This window comes from Carassius carassius, chromosome 17, assembly GCF_963082965.1.
Source record: "Carassius carassius chromosome 17, fCarCar2.1, whole genome shotgun sequence".
Lineage (NCBI taxonomy): Eukaryota > Metazoa > Chordata > Actinopteri > Cypriniformes > Cyprinidae > Carassius > Carassius carassius.
Window position 1 is genome coordinate 3,907,205 of NC_081771.1, and position 19,406 is coordinate 3,926,610.

At 35.4% G+C, this 19,406-nt stretch overlaps 1 protein-coding gene across 1 annotated transcript in view; it reads right to left on the bottom strand.

The window, feature by feature from the left end:
* The window catches only part of LOC132160789 (angiopoietin-4-like), a 36,436-nt gene that overhangs the window by 4,948 nt on the left and 12,082 nt on the right, over positions 1–19,406 (bottom strand). Inside the window, exons 2-6 of the mRNA XM_059570477.1 lie at positions 5,795–5,944; positions 5,040–5,161; positions 2,780–3,012; positions 769–881; positions 551–652 (exon numbers count right to left, since the gene is read on the bottom strand). Coding sequence (XP_059426460.1) covers positions 551–652; positions 769–881; positions 2,780–3,012; positions 5,040–5,161; positions 5,795–5,944 — 720 coding nt within the window. The remainder of the gene's footprint in view (positions 1–550; positions 653–768; positions 882–2,779; positions 3,013–5,039; positions 5,162–5,794; positions 5,945–19,406) is intronic.

Sequence of the window (19,406 nt, forward strand, 5' to 3'; positions counted from 1 at the left end):
ACAGCATTAGACACAAAACAGCTGTTTTGTTTCCTTGAATTAAATAGGTACATTGTCTGTCTTTTATTTCCCAGCTCTTTATAGAAAGAAAGGCTCACAATGACATTTGGCAAGATTAACAAAATGTAGAAAATTGCAGTATTGATTTTCACTGCTGCAGTTTCACAGAACTGCCAGTTTTCGATCCATTTCAGCATATTTAAGCACTTAAAATATCAGCTATTAAATACAGAATGTACCAAACAGTTCAGCTACTGCCAATGACGCCAATCTGTCACTTACAATTTAAGCCGCCGTGCTTCATCCTGTTTTGGCTGATTTTTTAATCTATGTCATCGGAATAATGCCAAACTTTTTATCACATCTTCCCAGCACACGCAGAAAACATTTCTTAAATGTCACCCTTTTCTTTACACACAATCAATAGGGATTTTCATCATTGTCTACAAATGTAACAAGTTCTCTTTGTCTGTACACTGAAGTGATGCTAGGAAGTTCTGCACAGTCAGCTGTAATGTTATGCAGACTTGTAACGTCTATGTCCACTCACCAGTTTATAGTCTTTCCAGCTTTTCTGGAAGCTCACACTTCCATTGGCCCTGCGCTGGAACACCGTCCAGCCACCTCCGCTTGTCACCATATCACAAAAGACCTGTCAGAAGCATATGTAACATCTCAGTCTCACTCTCTTACATTCCTCGTTCTGTATGTCACAGCCGAGATACATCACACTGATTCCTCATACTTGTGAATGAACGCATCCCACACCTTGGTTGGCTCGGTCGTGTCTCCGATGTAAATGTGGTAGACTCCGCTGGTGTTGTGACCGGATTTATAGGCCTCGGCACAGTCTCTGAAACGCTGCTCATTTGATGAGAAGCCTGTAAGGGAAAACACAGAGGCTCTGGGGTTTAGAATTGATTTGAACTGAAGGTGAGAAAGACAATCAGCCAACAAAACACTGCCTTGACATAGCCGTTAACGTACAGTAAGTACTCTGTTTGTACTCATATGTGAATGCAGACTCTATATTATTTAGTATAATAAACTGTTGTGTTCCATGAAGCTGTTTTCAGTGTAAAAATACCAAAGAACATTTACTGAAATAAAGTAACTGAAAAAAAGAAAATATTATTTTATTTCAGCTAATGGCCAAATAGAATAACTAAGACTGAAATAGACATAGAACAGACATAAAAAAACATAAAATTGACAAAAATAAAAAAATCACTTGGAAAAATTTAAAATATAATATTGAATCAAAATAATAGATACTATAATAGCATATTAATTATACTAAAATAACACTGATTTGAATTGCAATTGACCTCATTGGCATAAAAAACTAAAACCATATTTGTATTTACATATTTGTAAAATTAACTTTTAAGTGAAACAAATTGTAATAAAATATTTTTTAAATGACTTATTTCTGCTAGTTGCCAAGGCAAAGAAAACAAAAATGTATAAACATTTTTGTTAAAAATTTAATGAATATAATAAAAAAAGGCATGACAAAACACTTAAATTGTAATCAAAACAGAAGACACAAAAACTAAACTGTAATAGAATCTCAATAATACTACAATAAAACTAATACATGCACAGTTTTTGTGCTGAAACATAAAGTTGTATAGTGGATTTGCCACACAGTGTGATGAAACCAAATGATGTGGTTACTGTTGTCAAAAGAACAAGATTTATAATAATTACATGACCTCACATTTTCAGGTCCATAATGGTCTAGTTTTGGGATGAGTCATTTAAACATTCAACACAATGTGTTTGTTTGTCAAGCATCTGAGAGAGAGTTTATTTAGAAAATTTGGTACATTTAGTTCTTCGATTGAACCTCTGTGCAGACATTTATAAACCGACATGTCTTCTCTCCACATAAAATGCTGCAGTCTTGATTTAGATTATCAGTGCATGTTGTGACGCATTGAACTTCATCCAAGATATGGGAGCATGCTGCCAAAGACCTCACTAGCGAGAGCTTATCCCCTCTCTCTCCATGAATCACGGCTGCTCGATTTATCATTAGTGTCACGGTTAATTAACCAGATCTTTCAGGTCATGTTAAGAATCTGCCACCAGATTTAAAAGCTGTGGTACGCCCAAGAATCAGACATTCTCAGATGTCTAACCTTACTTTGTACTCTAACTGGGTACTGAGTCATTTTTCTATCCTCTCAGACAGTGAAAAGCTGTAGCGATGCGACAAATCTTATCGAATCAACATGAAATGGCATTCAAAATGCATTTTAGCTTTCATAATATGACATACGTTAAAGTGAAACAGGCCAACATAATGCACTTCTATGGCTTGATAGACAATCTCCTGCACAGATCAAGGACTGGATACAAGTGAAAACAGTCCAGAAGAATTTTGATGTGAGAGGACACAGAGGATGGAGGAAGCATTATTATGGATTCTGGACAGTATTTTGGCCAGAACGAATGACTTAAAGATAAAACACTTGATGGATTTGTTTCTTACAAACTTGCAGCTTTTCAATTCATAAGATGTTAACTAACAGACTGGAGTGGTATGGATGCTTGTGGATTATTGTTTTTATCTGTTGTTTGGACTCTTCTTACGGCACCCATTCACAGCAGACGATCCATTGCTGAGCAAGTCATGCAATGCTACATTTCTCCAAATCTGTTCTGATATAGAAACAAACTCATCTACATCTTGGATGACCTGAGGATGAGTACATTTTTAGCAAACTTAAATTTTTTGGTTAACACGTCCTTTGAAGGTGTGCATTTTTACCTGTCCCTGAAGACACCATGCCAATAAGTGTGTGTACGGACTTCATGAGCTGTTGATGTTGTCTCTGCAGGACTGAGTTGTTGGTGCTGGCCACTCTCAACTGTCTCTCCAGAGCTGTAATGGCTGCTGTCTGTCTCTTTACCAGGTCCTGCAGTCGCTCTTTCTCCTCCCTCATGTCCTCCAGTTCCGTCCTCTGCTTCGACTCCAGGACTAAGACTTTACTCTCCAAATGACTGGTGGAAACAATGTATAATGCATTCATTTAAAAAACGAATACCAATAGTTTAAGTCAAAAAGACACTTTTTCAAAGCATCTCAGTTTCTGAGAAATTCCTAGATAGTGCAGGAATGAATGCAAAATGGATACCTTAAGCCTCTACCTTGGGACTTTAGTTTACAATAGGATGGATAATGGTGTTTTGCAAGCTATAGGAGTTTATCTGAAACATTTAGACCTAAGTATTAAACTTTGGCTCTAAACCAATCCCTCACCACTTTTACTAGACATTCTTAAGAGTAGAAGTTTGCTATTACTTTTAAGACATCAGTAACTACCCTAAACAGCCTAGCAACAGACTGAACACAATACGCATACATGTTATATGACTGTTTTTTCACACATTTGTTTTGTCATATTTCATAGTTTTCAGACTTCCAAAACGCCATAGTCATGTAAATGAACAGCCAAAATGCATAAAACATTTTCTGTTTTTTTTTTTTTTTGGTTTCAAATGTAACAACAACTTTTTGAGCATACAACGCAGCTCACATAAAGTGCCATCAATATAAGCATTATATATCAGCATATACTGTATCGTCTTGAAATAACCAATTAACATTAGATTGTTACTCTAGCTGTTGCTAACTACTGTCTAGTGGCTTGCTGTGTCATGTGAAACAAGTCTGAACTCTGGGCCTTTAGGAAATGGAGATACAGTATTTCCGTCAGCACTATAGGTTCATAATTTAGTGTCTGGATCAGAGGAGATAGCACGGAATCACTCAACAATGAGCCACTGCTACAAAAACCAGTTTCTAAAGAACTCCGCAAAATCCTGTCGGCTTCAATCTGTGTGTGATTTAGTGAGCAAGTTTGTGTGTGAGCACTGAAAAATAACACTACCCGAGGGTTTGAAGCCGAAAATAACTGGAAAGCAAATCAAAACTCCATTGAGCCATGTAACTGGACGCTTACTTTGTTAAATTACAGTAGATAGACATTAAACATGCTTTGGTTGCCAGTGGTTCTCGACGCTTATGTTTATATGTTTGATTACACAAATAGTTTTCGCTCAATCGATTGGCAAGGACTGCTGAAATGCCTTGCCAGAGTTTGTAATGTGTAAACAATGCTGAGCAATTGTTTGCAGCTATTATACTATGAAGCTGACCCTCACTAAACCCGCATCAATTCTGGGAGCAATTATGAACACTTTTGCTCGTACCGCCGTAAGTCGCCTTGGAAAGGTCGAAAACTCTCTGTTCTCACTCGTACGGGAAATATGAAATACTGAATCATCTGAAACGTAGCGGTCCATTATAATTATGTCTGATGCCCCCATGCAGCTACCAAAACATTGCTAGCAACACAGTTCAATTGGTCGTCAAAGTTGAATGACAACAAGCGTTATCTGTTTAATCTAGCGAGAGCCAAGTACAAAGCTTTCTGGGAAACCCTTTGTCCGGCTTTGTAAGTGTGCAAAGGAAACTTGCCTGGGGTCTGCTTTGTGTGCTGTGCTTACTCCGTAGTTATTAAACATTATAAACAATCAATTAAGTTGCTGATTATTTTCCTTTACAAAGCCTTTACCCCTGCTGTGCTCTCCGACTTGCCGGGTATGGGAAAATATCGTTTTGAGAATGACAAGAGAGACAAAAGTTGCTGTACACTGAGCGAACATGCAGATGCAGAGGCAATCTGACCCTTAAAAATGACTCAGATCTTATTGGTCAGCGGTTGTAATGAGCACAATTAAATAATGCAGTCCTCAGTTTTGACTCACTCAAGCATCATTTTGTCTGATGTTTCTCATACAATATTTTAAGGGAAATAAAATGGACAAAAAAATAAGGGAATTGCTGTAAAATGAATTCTGTAAAATGAATGTAGAAGATGAAATTAATCTCAGTGCTTTCTATGACAAGCATTTTTTGCCAACGTTAACATAGAAAGTACATTTTAAGTCACCAGACAAAACACTGGGCTGTATTTGAAACAGAAATAAATGTAAGAAATAAACATTAAATTAATAAGTCTTACCTGTTCTTGTCTCGAAGTTTGGAGATTTCTGAAATCTGTGTTAAGAGTTCCTTCTCCAGTTTGTTTGTTGATAGTGAATTCTCTAATAACTGAATGGCAATTCTTGATGTCTGGTTCATAACCTTCAAGTGGAACACAGTGAAATGAAGAATGAGAAATTACAAAAAATATATCATATATATATGTTTTATTTATTTTAAAATGTACAAATGATACAATAAGCACAAAGTTTTAAATAAAAACATGGATACGGATGTTTAATTTTGTTTTAATGACAACTAAAGCAGCTGCGAACATGACATGATGTTTTCCAGCATGATTTTAGATCTTCCAAAAAGCATCTTGAGCTTCAATGGAAGACAAAATCTGAACAGGCATTACATTTGATTAGTGACCTAGATATTGCAGAGTATAATATATATATTATACAGATTTTCCATGTATCTTCCTCCATAATATTTCTATGTTTTACATTTTGAAGCTTTAAACAACTTTGTTTATTTCCAGGTTTAAAATCATTTTGAATTTAGATTTTCAGTGTGGTTTTTGTGCCCCAAATACAGTATACATAGCCTACATGTAGCAAAAAAAAAAAAAAACCTAATATCATTATATATATATATGCAATTTTAAACAACTTCAGTTCTTAACTTCTTATTCTTATCAATGAAAACAGCTGTGCTGCTTAATCTCATATTTAATAAAAAATTATGATGTACGCATTCATGCATTTCTATAATGTGAAATGAGATTACCTTGGCTTCAACCACATTGAGTTTCCTGGTTTGCTCTGCAGTCTGGGTGAGCAGGTTGGTGCCAATCTCCAACATAGTGGCCGCCTGGTTATGAACTGCATCAGCTTGAAAATGCACCATCCCTGTCTTTTGATGGATGTAGTTTTCTAACTGTTGAGCAAAGAAAAGAGAATTGTGATCTCAGATAATATTGAATATTGCACATATGTTGGGTTTACCCATTTTTGCAGCAATACCATATACAGTAGATGAACCATTTTTGGTTTCACAAAGAACCTTTCAGTAAAACATTCTTAAAAGAACCATTTTTTTTCTTAGTGGGAAAAACATTTTAAATCTAAAGAACCTTTTTTTCCCATTTGGGGAATGGAAAGGTTCCATGGATGTTAAAGCTTCTCCATTGAATCATTAAGAACCTTTATTTTTAAAAGTGTATGATAGTCATAATTAAAACATGATGGTTGGTTTAGAATTCCCATTTGTCATTTCAAGATTCAGAAGGGTGTTTACGAGGGCCCCTTCTTGCAGCTGTGATGTGTCCTCATTGCTCCCTTCTGTGAAGCACTCAACAGTGTGGACTCAAAAGCTGGAAAGTTGATCAAACCCAGTGTTTTTTCCCTAGCCAGCGGGTTTTAAATCCGCTGGGAGAAGATCCAGTGCCAGGCAAAGGTGAGGTATAGTGACCCTCTCAGTCCCAAAAGACTCTGAGCTCTGCAAAAATAAATATAGCATCACCAAGACCGCATGGACCCTGAGAGAAGGACTAATGAAGGATAATTTTATCACAATGGAAATAAACACGTTAAACCCAGAGGGAAATCAATGCGCTTGATGTGGTCTGTCAGAACTTACATGGAGAATGAAAACACTTTTTGATGTGTGTTAGACATTTATAAAAGTGATATTACAATATCAATCACTCCAAAGTGCACTCAGTGCCCTGACATGAATGTTTTTCAAAATAGTTCCAAAAAGAAGTTCCAAAGGTGATGCAACAGAAGAACCATTTTTGGTTCCTCAGAGAACCTTTCAGTGAACAGTTCTTTAAAGAACCATTTATCTCTTCGTGTGAAGAACATTTTCAAAATCTAAAGATCCTTATTTGGAATGGAAGGAAGTTCTTGATGGAACCACACAAGAACCTTTACTTTTATGAGTATGCTAGTCATAATTAAAACATGATGGTTGGTTTACCAAATTAATTAACATAAACAAGAATGCTTCTACTGTTGTTGTTGACTCTCTAAAGACGCAGTGTGCCCTGACCGCTTAATTGACCCAAGTTTCCTGCCTTGGATTAAAATCACATAGGACGAGTCCAGCTTGGGAACGCTGATCTGGATTCAGTTGGATCAGCTTTACGAGTGCAAACCAAAACCAGATGTTTCATCTCATTTTGACTGTCTGGAGCTTCCTGGGATGTTTCCTTTCAGAATGTACTGTAAAACACCACCAATGTGAGGGTAATGCTCTTCGGAGATGTTTTCTGCTGAGTCATGGCGATCTGCGTGCAGTCACGACACAGATGATCATCATTCACACGTTCCACAGATGTTTATAAGAGATCTCTTCAGAACGATTGTGTTGGGTTGTTTGCTTCATGAAGATTCATGCCGATTACATCATTTTCGAAAACATAGCAGCATAAATTCCAGTAAGTGTTTCGTGATGGCCTCTCATAATGACAATCAATCATTGTTTTGTTTTAAAACTAGTTACTATTTTGTCATTTAGCTGACAAAGGGATTTATATGACACTTACGGTGCAACCTGGGGTTAAGTGTTTTGCTCAAGTCCATGGATCAACCCTTTTGGGGTTTAAACCTATAACTTTTCTGTTAACAGCCCAGATTCTGAGCAGCTAGAATATATAATCAATATGGTATGGGTTAAATGAGGACAGATACTAATTTATAATGATTAAAAAAAAATATTACAGTTGCTCCCCAACAGTGCTATTACACACACACACACACACACACACACACAATTTTCAAAAACTTAACTGTATAAATTCCAGTAAGTATTTCTGATGGCCTTTTATACAAAAAATAAATAAATAAATAAATAAATAATAAATAATTATAAAATAATCTACATTCTTAAAACATATTCTTATTACATAAGATTCATCAGTGCATGTTATTTTAAAGAAAAAAAAATGTTTGTTCAAAATGTAATAACTTGCTCTGACTCTGAAACAACTTTCTATATCGGGTGACGTCAAAGTCCTACACAGCCACATTCAGGTCTGGCACTACTTCTTATGATGCAATCCTTTCCCAATGGATAAAATAAAGCCCTATATTACATTTTGTTATCTTTACAGAAGTAAAATAAGCTGTGAATGCCATTTTCTGTTGTCTTTCTAAATAAAAGAATCAGTTTAAGTCAATCTCCACCACTAGATCTTCTCAGAAAGACCCAGGGAGATTACTTGATTAACCCTCTCATTAAATCAGTAGCAAAGTAAACTCGAAGGCAAACATCCGAGCATGTAGATCTTTCCCTGCAGAACATCTACATCTCCACATCAACCGAATCTCCTCTAATCCAGACTCCGTCTCTGGGGTCCTCTGCCATCTCGGTCCCCTCATCTGACATCTACTGCACACCAACCTACAAAACAATCAGCAGCTTCCTGTAGCCTGTTCTCTGATTCCAGCCCAGTATAAGGTTTAGTTTTAATCTACTCTTCTTTTTCATCCTGCAGGGGTATTTCTAGACACACTTAAGCAAAGCCTTCTAGACGTGAGCCGCAGAATTTGTTTATGGTTGTCTGGTGGAATGCAGTGGTTTATAGGGAAGGTTTCCTGTAGCTACAGTAAGGTATTCATTTCCTAACAAGGATTATTGAGTATAATAGAGGAGAGGATTAGCAAATCTCTTTCTAAACAGAGGAGGAAATATGCTAAGAAAAATGTTTAGTTAAAATTAATGAAGCGTACTATTATGTTCGAAAGACACTGCAAAAATGTTCAAAAGCCAAGACAAATGTGTTTAAAAGAAGGAAATTTATATTTTTAAATAGGTTAGTGCAGTCGAAAATGAAAAACCTGCCATCATTTACTTACTATAATGTCATTTTCAAACCTGTATGAATTTCTTTATTCCGTGGAATATGAAAGAAACAATGTTGTTTTATCGAGACATTTTTTTTTAATCAGTATTCATTTTTATAGTTTCAGTTTTCATTTGAATTTTTTTGCTACAGTTTAAGTATTTTGTGTTGTCATTTTAGTAGTATTTGTTTATAGTTTTATACAGAGTTTTTGGTATTTTGAATCTGTATTCATTTTTATATTTTCGGTTTTCAATTAAATATTTGATAAGGTTTAATTATTTTGTGTTGTTTTCATTTTTATTAGTTTTCATTTTTATTTCAGTTTCAGTTCAATTAAAATAGGAAATGTTGCTTGGCAAGTAATGGCAAGAAATGGCAACTGAAATAAAAAGTTTTTTGGCCACTAATATTGAAAAGCATTGCAAAGCAAGCCTGTCCTCCAACAAAAAAAAACACCATATAGGTCGTTTGTGAAAGCACCTTATTACGACCTATATTTACTTTTTAAAGTTAAGCGGCCTCTAAAGGGCGTAAAAATAATGACAGTATTGCGTTGCGTCTGTCGTCATGAAATGACGTATAACGCCATCACCAATCAAAACGCACGTTTATTTAAATGCAACGTGTGGATTTTTTACACCGATCTCACAGTATTTCGTACATATTTTCCTAGGTGGCTTATTCGTTATAATGACCACACCTAACCCCACCCCTAAACCTAACCCTCACAGAAATCATACTAAATTATGATTTATTGAGCATACACATTTTCATGCACATCCATTCGCTGGAATCAAACCCATGATAGCATGATTACATATCAAGGTATAATGCAATAATCTACCAACTGAGCTACACGAAACACAAATCAGAGTGCAAATAAAAGAGAACAAAACATTAATATGAAAACGACCTTTTGCCGATAGGGGCGCAATTGTAGTATACGCTCTGATGGGTCGTATTTCAGGGATTTGGACAAACGACCTATACGAGCGTATTGGTTGGAGGACATGTTGTGCAAAGCATAGAAAATTTGTCTTTTTAAGTCAAATGACAGCTTTGTGTGAGGAACAGACATTTTCAGTAAACTTCTTGTTTGACAGATGTGGTCAGCCTTCAGTTTCACCAGTACATTTATAAACAGGTCATCATTTACTCAATATTATGTAGTTTTCAAAAACATGTATACATTTTTTTCTTCTTCTGTGAAACATGAAATAAGACGATTTTAAGGATGTTCACACTGCTCTTTACTATACAATGGATGTGAATGGCCATAGGGGCTGACAAACTTATAATTATACATAAAATTAGCCCATATGATGTGTGCAGTATATTTCATGTCTTCTGAAGTCATACGACAGCTTCGTGTGAGGAACAGACTGACATTTTTCAATGAAAATCTTGCTTAGCAGATGCAGTCAGCCTTCACTTTCACCAGTTTAACATTGTGCTATAAATTACTGCTTTTTAGAGTCTTATGGGTTCAGAATGACATGAGGGTGAGTAAATGATGACATAATTTTCAATTTAGAGTGAACTATCCCTTTTATGTAAGTGCAACAGAGTAAAACAACTCAAACAAACACACTGGAAAATCGCTCTCAATGTTTAGCCTTTTTAACACATTTGATTGTTCGCTCATCAATCTTGAAATTTGAGATTTGCTATGTTTACATTGCAAGAAAGCGGTTTGCAGTGTAGACCAGCGGTTCTCAATTCCAGTCCTCGCGCCCCACTGCTCTGCATATTTTGCACGTTTCTCTTTAACACACCTGATTTAGATAATCAGCTCGTTAGAAATGAACTCCGTGCATGAACTGTGTTCCAATTGTTCATTGCTCCCTACTCCCTGAGCAGGGGAAATCTGTTGAAGTTTACCTTACATCGAAACATTCATTCACTGATTTGTGCTGTGCAGCGTCTTTAAACATGGACAACTGTGACATCATATACCTCTGTAAATCGATACAAATTAAATTCACGTCTTGCACACTTCAATGCACTTTGATTGGAACATATAGCCAGTGTTGGGAAGGTTACTTTGGAAATGTAATAGGTTACAGATTACAAGTTACCCTATTTAAAATGTAATAGTAGTGTAACTTTTTTAATTACTTTAATAAAGTAATGTAACTAATTACTTTTGAGTACATTTTGATTACTTTTATAAATTTCTAATGAATGTTAATTTGCAACTGTTAATCATCTTCAACCATTTTACACCATGCAGGTTTAACCTTAACAGTAGTGCTCAATACTGTCAGACTTTCATCATCCTTCATCACCTGAATTAAGATGATCACATTTGAACACATCCACCACACAATCAGACTTTAGTACTGCATTTTACTTAGAGATTGATCTGAAGTTCAAAGCAGATTTAAAATCAAAAGAAATAGTTTATAGATACTGTTTTTGAAACCAAATCTTTGCATAACTACAGGCATCTAACTGCATCTAACAATGGTTTGGGGAAAAATAGTTAATAAAAAAATAAAAGCATATACATCAACTCAAATACAGTTATCTAATAAGCATGTGTCCTATTTTGTGTACTAAACTCCTGAAACATTGGTGTCTTTTTGAAACACTGCTGTCTCTTTGTATATGATATGATGATAGTTTCTCAAAATAAGTAAAAAATGCTCATGAAGTGACTTTTCTAGAGATTAATTTCCATGAGGGGTGGACTGGGAAAAAAAATAGGCTGGGAAATCTCACACTCATACACCCACAACCCATTCTGAAACATGGACAACCCTATTTTTTTTTGGACCTGAAAAAATATTTGAGTTCTCTCCTGAACTGCACCTTCACTCCCATTATCCACCCATCTCTCTCATGACTTTAATACTGAAGATTTTTATTTGACTTTTACCATGTTTTGTAAGTGCAATTTTGTTTTTTTGGCAAATGAATTACCACTTGTATTTATTTTTACTACAAATTCCATAGTTAAACCACGGTTAGTGCCATACCATAGGCTACATTAATTTTCCTAAGGGTTGTGTTTTTGTATCCACTAGCTCCCCCTAAACCTATGATAAAATATGATAATTTGTCTGCTAACTTACTACTGTAACATTACAATAGATAATAATGACGTGGTTTATACAGTATTTTGAGTGATTGCGAGCAATGTGCTGCTGCTTGACTAAGTAAACAAAGACAAAACTACATTAGCATATTTACAGATGAAACTGACCTGCACCTGAAACCCTGAACAGAAGTGTCACTTCTCTGCTCCAGCTGTGCACTTAGACGGTTCACTCCGGTCTCTCTCTCTCGCATTGATTACTCGGAGTCTGATCCAAACCGTTCGGCGGAGGCGCAGAGAGCGCGCGAGCCCAACCATTGCCAGTCACGACTAACCGATTCATGATTTATTAGAGATTTAATTATCGAATGGCGGAATCGGAAATAATCGCTTTAGTATATTCGGCCTGCAATTATACAATAACAATATTAAAGTAGAAGTCCAAATCGTCTGCCAGGCCACCGGCAATAGTCCCGGTTCTCCCGATGTCCAGTCAGCGCCTGATTTCCACAGACACGCAGAACGTGCAGGATTCATATTCAGTCTTTTTGCGGCTTAATATTCACAGACATCAGTCCATATCGGGTTTTGATTCAAGTGTACTGACCTACTTTTGATTTATTCGTCCAAAATGTGGCATATTGCGTCCGCGTTATAGGCTGAATTCCATTTTTATGACTGGATTCTACTAAAATGTTTTCCGCATCTCGGATATTATGGGCCATATGTCTTAGTGCAATTTGGGAAAGAAATAAGCTGTATGTGGATGTTTGTAAATATTCAAATGTAATCCTCTTTGTAATCTTTACAATTTTCATAAGTAACTGTAATTTAATTACTCATTTTTTCTTAGTAACTGTAACTGATTACTGTTACATTTATTTTGTAATTAAATTACGTAACGCCGTTACATGTAACTAGTTACTCCCCAACACTGCATATAGCTACGTTCGCTTCGAACTGGAATCATGGCTGAATGTCCTGTGATGTCCACTGCGCAGGGCACTTATGTTCGAATAGTACAAACGTCTAAAGCGCTAAGAGAAACGTTCAAAATGTGCAGAGCAGTGGGGCGCGAGGACTGCAATTGAGAACCGCTGGTGTAGACAACTTCATGAATTATAATGGGAATGTTACAGTTTTCTCGTGTCATGTTTCTCACTCTTTATGAATGTCAGAAAAAGCCCATGTCATTCTGCATTTCATGCTACGATCATATTTTAGTGGCTGTGTTACTTGAGTTCTGTTTCCCTCTTGTCAGGATTTGCTTGGACGTCCACTGCTATAGGCGTAAAAACCCCAAAGATTATTTTTAATTCTGAGACCTCTCAGAGACTTTATCTGTAATACTATTCTGTTATTAATTACAGAGAATGAATAAGTTATGGAGATACGTTACTGACAGGATTCTGATAACAGGGCTCGGAACAAGTTTTGGCTCCAGTTCAAATTTTTGTTACACTATACTCTTCAAAATATTAGGATTGGTAATATGTTTAAAAAATGTTTGCATTTTAAGTAAGACTCTTATACTCACCAAGGCTGCATTTATTTGATAAAAAAATAACCCCAACAAAACAGTAATATATGTTGTCAAATATCATTACAATTTAAAATATTTATTTGCATCAACAGAAATCTTTTGTAGCATTATAAATGTATTTAATATCACTTTTGATCAACTGAATGCATCCTTGTTGAACAAAAGCATTCATTTCTTAAAGAAAAAACTACTTATTTTTATACTCATATCCCATATTTTCATCAAAACATTCTTGAAACAAGATAATTTATTTGAGAAGCAACATGAGATAAGATATTAAGACTTGTTGTCAAAGAATGCATCTTTAATTTAATAATTTTATTTAGAACTTATATTTAGGCATATTTTTAATTTGTTTTAAGTTTAAAACAATTGAAGTACAGTTAAGACTAACTACACTTATGTTCAATATCTTAATCATCTTCAAGTAAAAAATACTAGACCTTCTTGCTTTGAAAGGAACCAAAAAGTCAAACAGTTTGAGTTATCATTCATGTTCATAGCACAAATGGTGCAGGACAGGTTACACACTCAAGTTTAAAACGAGTCTGCCACAAGTCAGTTATTTTGACTGTCTTTTGCTTTATTTATTTTGGCAGCTTTAGGATACAAGTTTTGAGAAAGGAAGAGTCATGTTCATCTTTAATGCATACTGTTCACTTTAGTTGCTTTTCTGGGTCACCGCACCAGATTTTACAACAAATCATGTCAAATTAGGTCTGATGGGGTGGATGACCTGCAGTGTGAGGCTGTTTTTCTTTGTGAGAGTGAACGGGAACATGTATCTTGATTATTTTCACATTATACATGATAAAAGTGATACTGATCTTCTGTATGCATTTTAGCAGCACATTCGGTGGAAGGTGCGACAGAAACATTTCTGGCAGGCTGCGTTGAGGAAAGTGCTGGTTCTGTCTCGTGTCCTTCAGGAATTTTTCCATAAAATCTGTGTGGTCTATACAAGAAGGGTTTTCCGCCCTTATAAAAATTATTTAAACTTACTCTCTGTTTTGACAAGCAGAAAAACTCTGATTCAAGCACAGGTGGTCAGGGGCCTGTCTTCAGCTGTGACCTCACACATACAGTATATACACTGGAGAGCTACAGTATGTCTATATACTACTTCTGCAGTTTATATACGGTATTGTGCACTATTTGCAATTTTTCTGAATGGATGGAATACATATCCATGTCATTTTAGTAATTTTAGCTTGTGGTATCTAGTTACCACCTAAAAAACAAATATAATTATTATATACAGTGGGGAAGTCGTGGCCTAGTGGTTAGAGAGTTTGACTCCTAACCCTAGTGTTGTATATCTGAGTCTCGGGCCAGCAATACCACGACTGAGGTGCCCTTGAGCAAGGCAACGAACCAACAACTGCTCTCTGGGTGCTGCAGCATGAATGGCTGCCCACTGCTCTGGGGGGGTGTGCACAGTGTGTGTGTGTGTGTGTGTGTGTGTTCACTGCTCTGTGTGTTTGCACTTTGGATGGGTTAAATGCAGAGCACGAATTCTGAGTATGGGTCACCATACTTGGCTGTATGTCACGCCACTTTCACTTATTATAGATTTTTTTATACATTTTCCTGTAAAAAGTTTAGAAACAAATATTAAAATTGCTGGTATAGTTCCATATTATTCATAAAATGGAAAACAGAAATGAAATTATAAAAAGGACATATTGCTATGGAAGCCTGCTTCCACCACTGAATAAAAAAAAAGTACTGAAATTCTTTGTATCTCTCAATTCTGACTTTTTATCCCACAAATCAGATTTTTTTAACTAGGGTGGTTCCCTTTCAAATGGGGTCTATGTATATACTAGTGGATATTTATATAATACTGTATGTATATTAGGGAAAATAAGGTAAAAATATGTACCTTTAAGGTTTTGTAACTCAGGGTACTGCCCCAGCTTTGTCTTTTTTTTTGATAATGTACAGTACAGACAGTAAAAGTAATGTAATAATATTCAGTTCTAAACTTAAGTTTAAAAATTTGATCTAATAATGCAAAATAACAATTTTTAATCTAAAGATAACTGGATGCCTTTCTCTGAATAAAATCAGGTCATGTGACAACTAGCATACTAATGCAATAATCAGTACACTAGTATTCCACTCGAAGCATAGCTAACATGTTATAGTATTCATGACAAATAATACATTAAACTTAGCTTGTCATTGTTATAGCATTGCTCAGCTTTACAACATCCCATAACCAAAATGTGTTTATCCTATGCACCATTGCTAAGTCTTCACAAATATAACATCATTCTACAAACATTTATTCCATACATAAAAAAAATAAAATCTGTTTATAATGTAGTGTTTCATGTTTGCAAAAAAAAAAAAGAATAAAAAAAGGAAACAAATAAAGTTTTTATTGTGACAAGACTCAAAATGTTCCAGCTACAGAGGCTTTTTCCCTTCCATTTATTTAATATTTTGGTATATTAAGTTTTAAACATCCTTTTATGGATTTAAATTGGTAAACGTGTAGGTGTTAGAAATATGGCTCAGAATATGAGATATTTATACAGCTTCCTGTATGCTGCATAGATTAATTTTATCATGTTATCTTTCCACTTTAATACCCCAGCATGCCTCACTGCTGACCGTACAAACATGACCTTACTTGCTTCAGCATGACAACGTGGTAAGACAGAAACTCAGGGTCAAAGAGCACAACAAATAACATGACGAACATGATTAACATGACTGGATTTGAGCTCAATTTAGCAGGAATGCTTTAGTCACAAGGACTTTCTGAGTTGAAGTTTTGTGTTAATACTTGGACCAATTGTACTAAATTGTGGCTTGAATGAGGCCATAGTGAGCAGAAGCAGGTCTGACCCGCAACGAATCGTTCCTGCAACAATCATCTCACACATCTCCCTTTAAACTAAAAGCAGATGGACAAAGTCAGTGCTGTTGAGTCTATACACGCTCTTTACAATTTCTCAGTTTTTCTAAATAGGCATATTGATTTTTCCACCTGCCTTTTCGTTTTGTCCATCCATTCATCATACAAAAGCTAAACGAAGTCAGAAATGTCAGTCATTGATTATCTAAACAGATACAGAATGCATTCACACACTTTGGGTCTCATTTAATACCAGTGTTATTTTAGTAGCATTGAGACAATGGTATAGTGTTTATTAATATTTAAAATCATTTATTATATATATTTTCTATTAAAGCAGTTTTTGTGTGTGGTTTGTATTTTATTTAGTAGCCTATATGTTAAATGTATATTAATTGTAAGCACATCAGGCCCACACACTTGAAATAATTCAGCTTGCAACTGAAATTGCACGTAAATAAAAGCCATTGCATCGAACAGACGTGCATTTGATGTACATTCCATCTTCCCTTTCTGAGACATTCACCTACTTTTCTTTTATATTTCACAGGTCAGGACATAAAACAAAGGTCATAACGGGTACATCTGCACATGCAGTCCACATCAGAGTCCATAAGGTCTGATATTAGAGAGGTACTGTATCAGTCAATGTTACTCACAGATCTCTGGAAAACATTTTAAATGGAAGGAAAGGAATGTTTAGTAAAGGAATTCCTTTTGGAATTTCTATGATCTTTATCCTAAAGGAGCCTATAAGCTCAAATAAGAATCAAAGACATACTGCTGTTTGATTCTGAGGAAATACATATAATGAATAAATGTATGTCTCTGAATAAATATATTTTTCACATTACTAAGCAAGGAAACAATAACTTGACCAAACATGAAAATAAAGACATTTATAATGTTAGATTTTCATTTTAAATATATATACATACAGTATAGGTATTATTATTATTATTACTTTCTATTCATCAATGAATAAAATGTGAAATAAATAAAAGAATAAATAATTTAGAAATATAACACTCCTATTGGGAATGATGTGTCCAAAACAATTTAGTTTTGTTTTGTGCTACACTGAAACTCTTCAAGAAAACTCCCTTTAGGATTGCTTCCAAATTATGATAGAAATGCCAACAGACATCCTTGACTAGATCTTTTCAAAAGTGTCTCAGAGTGTCAGTTTATTGTAAATGGAAAATTAACAGTGCATAAGAATGACAGTGTTGATGGTTGGGCTGTTTATGGTGGCACTAAGCCACTAATCCATTATGACAGTGTGCCGGTGACGGGACAGGAATGTGCACATAGACTGGACACAGCGATATTGCCAGCTTGTCCTTCGAAAAGCTTAATATGCTAAAATAATTTGTGAACAGTATTAGCATGCTCTCAAATTCACGTGATACTGCAACACCAAGTTTCCTCAGACAGCAATTAGATAATCATTTATCATCAACAATACATCATATGTTTTTGTACTATGATTAACATTCATCACACAGGCAGCGTCCAGAGAGAGCTCGGATACTCAGAAAAAGAAAGAGTGGGATGCTATGTGTTCCTCAATGGCTTAAGCGTTTAGCCTGATGTCAAAGGGAAAACCCTGTGAGTATGTTCATATACAGTACATGTGTGGAGTCTGGAATATCCCCAGTTTTCTCTTTATACTACAACTCAGTTGCTCAAACATTCAGAGTGAGGTCAAACAGAACACACAGAAAAAACACAGAGAGGCTTTCAAAGAACACAAAGATCTACTCTCTATTCTCTTGTACTGAATGCCCCAAAAATAGCCCCCAGTCTGAGAACATCCTATTGCTAATTCTATCAGCATGGTTACAGAGAGACACCCTAATGTCACAGCCACTGGAGACTTCAACATCTCTGACGTTTGCATGAATTCATCCCACTGACACACACAACCGGATACTGATGATTACAACAATCTTTCCTGACAGACACTGTATAAGGAGACCGGGGCTAGTTGTCACACAGAGAAGCACCGCATGTCAATAAATTATTAACATAGTAAATCTAGCAGATTGACATTTCTCTCTCTTCTGCAATGTTATTTTTTATTGTTTTCCTGTTATTTTTTTTCTTTTGTTAAACATTTAAGAAATGCCACATAAGCAAATGTCATGTAGTATTTCCTAATATCAGAATTTCAAAGACGAATGTGGCATTGTTTTAAACAATATTTTAATCTACTAGTAAAAGTTAAATTGCGTAACTTACATTTATTGCCACAACAATTTCAGTTATTTGTCAGTTTTTACTGCCCCAGTGCAATAAATAGTTTCAAACTAATCTTAATCTGAATTGTTATTCGACTCCGATCAACACGCAGTAGCAATATTTTGTTCCTGAATCATTTTTAACAAATCAGTTGAATGAATGATTCAATGACTCGCTCATAAAAACCTCCTGAATGAATCATTGTTTTTGAACTAACCGGAATTCAAATATATTAGTTTACACAGTCGAAAACATAACACGCCGCACAGACTATGATGAAGGCATGTGGCTTTGAAAATGAAAACTGAATCTTAAAATTAATTGCATCTTTCCCGGACCATAACAATGTAAATGAGCTTTTCTGTAGTCAATATTTCAAGTGAAACATCAAACTGAGAGAGAAATACATCTGATGTGACAACTAGCCCTGGTCTTCTGCATCCATCAATTCTAATGACATGGTTCATCATTATATTTTCAAACTGACCGTTTTTTTCCTTTAAAACTGTCATTTTTATTGTAAACTCTTCTAAATTGTCCCCAGATGTTTTAAACACTAGAATTAGCTTCCGTCTGTTGAATTCATAAATAAGCCAAAGAGGATTGTGGTGAGCCAAATTTATGATTATACTGGACTTTTGGTTATGGCTTTATTATCTGTAAAGCCATCACAGCTGGTGAAGCTTCAAAGATTTTGGATAAAAAATAAAAAATCCAGAGCTGTGCTAAATATATGTTAAATATATGATTTGCCTGTCAAAGTACATGCACGTTTTACAGCACAATCTGATAATGCGATCTGCCAAACAGACCTTTAGGGAAGAAAGTAATCCATCATACTGTCTAGAACAT